Source organism: Motacilla alba, chromosome 27, assembly GCF_015832195.1.
Source record: "Motacilla alba alba isolate MOTALB_02 chromosome 27, Motacilla_alba_V1.0_pri, whole genome shotgun sequence".
Lineage (NCBI taxonomy): Eukaryota > Metazoa > Chordata > Aves > Passeriformes > Motacillidae > Motacilla > Motacilla alba.
In genome coordinates, this window is record NC_052042.1 from 4083158 (window position 1) to 4089616 (window position 6459).

At 59.1% G+C, this 6459-nt stretch overlaps 1 protein-coding gene across 1 annotated transcript in view; it reads left to right on the forward strand.

Annotated features, from left to right (window-relative positions):
• Positions 1–1838: 1838 nt before the first annotated feature.
• ACE (angiotensin I converting enzyme) overlaps positions 1839–6459 on the forward strand; it is a 12476-nt gene continuing 7855 nt past the window's right edge. Inside the window, exons 1-2 of the mRNA XM_038162850.1 lie at positions 1839–2591; positions 5913–6453. Of these exons, the coding sequence (XP_038018778.1) occupies positions 2382–2591; positions 5913–6453 (751 nt within the window). The 5' untranslated portion in view covers positions 1839–2381. The remainder of the gene's footprint in view (positions 2592–5912; positions 6454–6459) is intronic.

Below are 6459 nucleotides of genomic sequence, written 5' to 3' on the forward strand. Positions count from 1 at the left end.
CACGTGTCCGCTCACACGTGCTCCAGGGAGGGGGGAGAAAAAGTCTCCACGGAGCGATGATGGCGATTCAAACCGATGGGAAGCATCCTCCGGGCCAGGGCAGCTGCCGGGGACACCGCGTCTCGCCCAGCGTCCCCCAGCCCGCGGCTCCGCATCCGTCTCCGTGGCAACGCGTTCTTCGCATCCCTCGGTGTCTCCTGCCCCTCTGGTCTGTGGCGCTGGCAGCGCCCGTACCCTGCAGGCCGGGAGCAGATGGATGTCCATCACCCACCCCAGCACCCCTGGGAGGGGCAGGGACGGTAGGGACTGGTCCCAGGGCTCCGCAGAATGCCCCCAGGGGACTCAGAAGCCATCCTGGGTGGGTGCTGGAGCACAGAATGGATTTGGGGCAGCACGGAGCATCTGACAGCTTGCAGGCATCTCACCTGCCTGCCTGGACCAGCAGCCACATAACCTGCCAGTGAAATCCTACATGTGGGATACTTTTCTGCCTGACGCAGCTGGAGTTTTGTAAGAGAGGGTGACACAGAGCCATGGGCATCCTTGGAGATGCAGCCTTCGAGAAGAACTTTTTCTCCTGCACAAAGTCCAGCAGCAGCAGCAGCCCCTCTTGCACCTTGGAAGACACTCTTGTGTAAAAGGATGGAGAACTGCCCTTCTCCTGAAGGATCATCCATTGGACACATCAGCCTCGGAAAAGGCCTCGGGTGCTGGGATTTCTGGGTACCAGTGACATTGCTCAGACTGCTTCGGCCTCACTGATCTCCTGGAACCCCCCCTGGTGCCAGAGGCTGCCCCACGACCCAGGGCCGGGAAAACCCCTCCCTGGTGCAGCTGGGAACAGAGCTGGAGGGGGACAGGAAACCTCCATTCACTGGCGCTTGGTCTCCAGCCAAATTGGACCCAAACCAACCTTTTTTTTCCAACTTCCCAGTAAAGTGGACTTCCCAGAGGACTGCGGCTGGTGGGGAAAGGGGTCAGCAAGGGGGGGCTGGAGGCAAATGCTGACTCTGCCTCCAGCTCTACAATGTCCAGGCTCACAGGTGGTGCTGGTGCGTGGGGGATTCCCCCACGGGCTTAGGGTCAGGGAGATGAAGGGTTTCCATGTGCCCACATCAGCCTGTGCAGGTGGAGGGTGCTAGAACAGGGTGTGAAGTTGGGATTTTTGGAGTGAGGTTTAACAGACATCAGAGGGTTGCAGTCTTCTAAGTTGTTTGTGGGGATTTGTTTGTTTGTTTGTTTGTTTTTGATGGCTGTGCACACCCCATAGGGTGCCCAGGGCTGACAGGAGGACATGTCCCTTTTTGAGTGGCCACGCTGTCCCCATGGAGTCACCCCATTGACTCACTCCAAGGGGCCGTGATGGTGTCCAGCTGCTCTGCAGCTCCCAGCAGGGACAAAAGGTCAAGGGATTTCCCCCTGTTTCCCCCCCAAAAAAGCTCTCTTTTGGCAGGTGTTCACTGTGTGTCTGTGGGGTGGTTGCTCCAACAAGGCGTCGTGAGGTCAGTCAACCCAGGGCCTAAGTTCAGCCCAGGCACCATTCCCAGGGCTGAGGCCAGGCCCTGGGGAAAAGAGATTTAGTTGATTAAATAGAAAACAAAACAAAACAAAACAAAGGAGTTATCAAGCCCACCAACATGGGTCTGGTTTTCATTTTGAAGGAACTTTTTGTTACTCATTTGTCATCAGCCTAATTCCTCCAAGTCCAAAACACTTGGTGTGATGTGATGTGATTTCCTTTACAGCCAGGAGAAATACTCTTGTTTTGTTGAAAAATGAGGTTCTGTCGGGAAGGAGATCCCTTCAGCAGGAAGCAGTGCAAGACAGACCCTTGGCTGCGTCCCACAGGAACAGCTTCCCTCCCGTGTTTGCCCTTGCAGCCCCCCGCAGGTGGTCGGGATGTTGCCGAGGGGCGCCTGCGGTGCGATGCTGATGCGGGAGAGGGGCGATGTTCTGCTAGGGACCACTTGAGCTGCATCCCCCTGCGCCAAATCGGGAGGGGACTGGGACCCTGCAGGGATGGAGCTGCATCTCACCCACCCCATCCACCGTAGCCTTTCTCCTTTCTCTTTTTTCTGCCTCTCCCGGGATTCTCCTCCACCTCCTTCCCTCCCTCCTGCCCCAGCCCCTTTCCCCTTCCCTGGCGGCGCTGCCAGGAGCCAAAAGGACTTTGAACCCCAAAGGTTCGCTCTCCGCTCCTTCCCGCGAGCCTTGGAGCCGCCGGAGGGAGAGCGGAATACTCGGCTCTTATCTGCGAGGGGAGGCAGGCTCGGTGGGCAGGGTTTGCGCGAAAGCTGCCGGTTTATAAGCAGCCGGCGGCGGAGGCAAAGCTGTCTCGGAAGGCACCGAACGGGGCCCCTCGGTGCGGCGCTCCCGCCGCGATGCCCGCGGCGCTGGGGCTGCTGCTCGGGCTGAGCCTCGCAGGTGCCCTCGGCTCCGGCATCGAGCCCCCCGAGTACGAAGCCACCGAGAAAGGGGCCGCCCTCTTCGCCAGCGACTACAACACCACGGCCGAGAGCGTCCTCTTCGACAGCGTCTCGGCCAGCTGGAACTACAACACCAACCTGACGGCCGAAAATGCTGCTCTGCAGGTGGGTGGCGGGACGGGGGCGATGCCACCACGGGGGACCGGGGCGATGCCACCACCAGCACCGGGGACTGGGGGGGCTGGGGCACGGTGGAGACACTTGGTGTGGTTCCCTTCTTCCCTGCGGGCTTCTGTCTCAGCACCTCGGGGTGGCAAACCGAGGCTGGGACTTGCAGTCCAGGAGCAGTAGGGGTTTGCCCCAAATTGGCTTTCAGAGAGACTCTGCCCCAGAATGACAGCTCTGGTCCCAGAGCAGAGTCAAGGTTATTTTTAGAGGTGATTCCCTGCTCCCAGCACCTTCCACTTTCCCCTTCCCAGAACTGGGCCAGGCGTCAGCTGTCCCTGTCCCTGTCCCTCTCTGGTGTCACCCCATCCCAGCGCTGAGGGTTTTAGTTTGGGGCCGACACCAGGAGCCCAAAGTGCACACGAGCAGCTGGGTGGCATCAGGACTGAGGCTGCCACCTCTCGTCCCTGTGTCCCCAGCCCACGGGGGCAAAGACAGTGGTGGGAAAGCACTCCAGGCTGTAGGAATTAGACATCAGGTTAGTGCAGGAAGAGCCTCTGCAACGCTGTGTGCATCCCACAGGCTTGTGTGTGTTCTCCCAGGGGTTGGCATGTGTCTGGGCTGTTTTCAGGGGGGCAGGGAGCTGGAACAGCCCCGGGGCTGAGCTGCAGCCCAGCCCAGCCCAGGCAGTGGTCGTAGGTGGGCAGGCTGCAGTGGTTTCCCCCGGTCCCAGCTGTGCTCGGGGAGCTGCAGGTGGCCCCAGCACGGGGTCATGGACAAGTCACAGCTCGGGGCACATCTGCCAGACCCGTGGCTAGAGGGGCACAAGGGGCAGTGCAGCCCATTCGTGACCACGGTGTGTTGGGCCAGCCCAGTGCCACGCAGGGGCTGGCACACAGAGCCCTGAACCCTCCAGATCCCGTGGGGATGGAGCACGGCGTGTCCTGTGCAGGAAGGAAACGCATCTTCCTGTGTAGGGGGAAGATCACTGCCAGGTCTGGGCACTGCCAATTTGGCAGGACACTCAAGAGGGCCCAGGTGCCCCTTCAGCCTTTTTTTGTCAAGCTGATGTGATGTCTGGGCAGGCATCCAGCTCTAGCTGCAGATGGGGTGGGGTGGGGGACCTTGGGGCAGAGCAGGAGCGTCCCAGCTACACCGAGTCCATAACTAAGGCCAGGAGAGCACCTTGCATGGCGTTTTCTCAGAAGGTGTTTCCAGACCAGCTTTCCCCCCTTTATGAGCTATTTAATGTGTGAGGATCATGTCCAGGAGCTCCCTGCAATGTCAAGGCTCCTAAGCCAGCCCAGGCAGACGAGGGGGTCTGGACCCCTGAGATCAGTCCCTGGTGGGGCAGCAGGGAGGTGTGGTGGGATGGGCAGCCACTGGCTGCTAAAGGAATAACAGCGGGCCAGCAGGACCCAAAAGGCTGGATTTGGGGGATCTGGGAGAGCATTGGGCCAGGCAAACCCTACACATCCATGACACAAGAGGGGCCGAGCCAGGCCACCAGGACACGGGCAGCTCTGGGGCCTGCCACAAAAGGGGACATGAAAGGCAGGAGATCAAAGGCAGGGACAGGGATGGACAGAGGGATGCTGGACAGACAGATAGATGAACCATCTTTCACATGCTGGGGTTCTGGGCAAGAGGCTGGCAATGGGGCTTGGGGGCTGCTCATGTTTGGGTGCAGAATTCCAGCAGATCCTGGGCCAGGGCAGTCCCAGTGTCCTGAGCTGCATCCTGAGCCTTCGCTGTGCACCCAGCAGGGAGGGGCTGGGGCAGAGCTTTTGGCAGGGAGGCTTTGGGGCTGTGGGTGCCAAGGGGCTTCTGAGCCCCCCACAGGGGAATCCCCTCCAGAGAGAGATCCCAGAAAAGGGGGTGAAGGGCCAGAACTGGTGGGCATGGCCACGGCAAGGGTGTCTCAGGCAGCACCACTGGCCTCAACTCACTCCACCAGAGCTGTCAGGAGAGCTTAGGGTACAATTTGCCTGACCAAACACAGGTGCCTGTTCAAGGAGAAAACAAAACACAGCTGAGCTCTGCTTCCTCCAGCTCCTCCAGCTCTGCACGGGGTCTGGGAAGGGGGAAAGGCATCTCCTGTTCAGAGGGGTGATGCAAGAGCGGGGTGTCTGTGGGGCTGGCATGTCCTAGCATGTTGGGGGATTGGAGCCAGTTGATACCAGCGATGCTGTGGGCACTGGGATGTCCAAGGGAAACAGTGGGAGCAGTGCTGGGTAGCCAGGGGCACCTGGCACCTTTGGCATTCCCCCCCCTCATGTCCCACAGCTGTGTGGGTATCTGCCCCGGGCAGCCTCCAACTCTGCCACACCACAACTCCCTTCCTTCCCTGCTGCCTGCTGAGGGAATGTGAAGATTAAAATAAAACAAACAAGGCGTGTTGAAGCCAGGCTGAAAATGCCACAAGTCACAGCTAATGAGCTCCATAAATCACACCAGGACGGCACATGGACCCCACCAGGCACTCTGCACCATCTCACTCCACCTGCACCAGGCCAGGACACTCTGGAAAGATTGCAGCTTCCCAAAAATACAGCTGACACTGATCAGGCTGGGATACAAGCCTGCAATGCACCCCATCCCGAAACCCCTGCCCAAATAACACCCCACAGTGCTGGCAGCTTACTGCCAGCCCATGGCCCCAGGAAGGGAGATCAGGGCTGGCAGGAGTTGGGTGGCAGAGAGACCCCCAAAACTGGGGACTCAGAGCAAATGGGTGAACACCAGATGTGGCATTCACAGGCCACAGGGTGCAGACAGTCAATTGAGGAGTTACAGAAACAGGAGTGTGCAGACACAGTGAGGAATACAGGAAGGGGAAAGGTGAATGTGGCACCTTTATAGTTATCTTTCTGGCTTCTGTGAAAGTGAGAGACAGCAGGAATAGAAATAAAATTAAGCCAGACCTCAGAGCTCCTTCCAAAACCAGGGTCCAGCAGATGTCAAAGCCAGCCCAGGAGCACCCAGACACCCTGACTGCATGGCCTGGACACCCAATGCCAGCACTCCCATCCCAAATGAGACCCTGGAGCTCCCTCCTAAAACCCTCACAGGCCACCAGCAGGTGCTCATCGAGGGCTCCAGAGGGGAGCAGGGGCTGCAGACACTGCAGGGCCAATGGAAACTGCTGTCTCTGTCCATGGGTGCCATGGATTGGGGACAGCCCTGCCTGTCACCCCATGTCCTGACACCTCTGACTTCCACAAACCCTCATGGCTTTGTCCCTGGCCCCCAAGCCATCGCCTGGGTGGTGGCGTGTCCCAGGGCTGGTCCTGAGCCCCCACGTCCTCTCTCACCATGCAGGTCACAGCATCACTGAGGGAGCAGAACTTCACAGAGCTGTGGGGGAAGAAAGCCAAGGAACTCTATGGCGACAAGTGGAACAACTTCAGTGACCCCCAGCTGAGGAAAATCATTGGATCAATCCAGACCTTGGGACCCTCCAACCTGCCCCTGGAGGAGAGAGAGCGGGTAGGTGAGGTGGGGGGGAGCCCTGGGCAAGGCTGGGGTGCTCTGGAATGCCTTAGAGGGATTTCTCACAAGCATCAACTTGTGGCCTGTTGGACTCCACTGCTGGCCTGCTGCATTTTGGAGGGTGTCACAGGCCTCTACACAGCGATTGAGAGGAGATGGGTGCTGTCTCCAGGGGATGTGGGGTGCCTTCTGGCCCTATTAGCCAGCCCTAACCTTATCTTGGAGATGTCCCAGCAGGAATTGGAGATTTCCTGCTTACACAGAGCAGTCTTGGGCATCACCTGGAGACCAGCCAGGCTGTGCCCATGGCTGGAGCCAACCCTCCCAACCCCTCTGGGCTCATCAGGTATGCAGCCCACTGAAAAGAAGGGCTGAT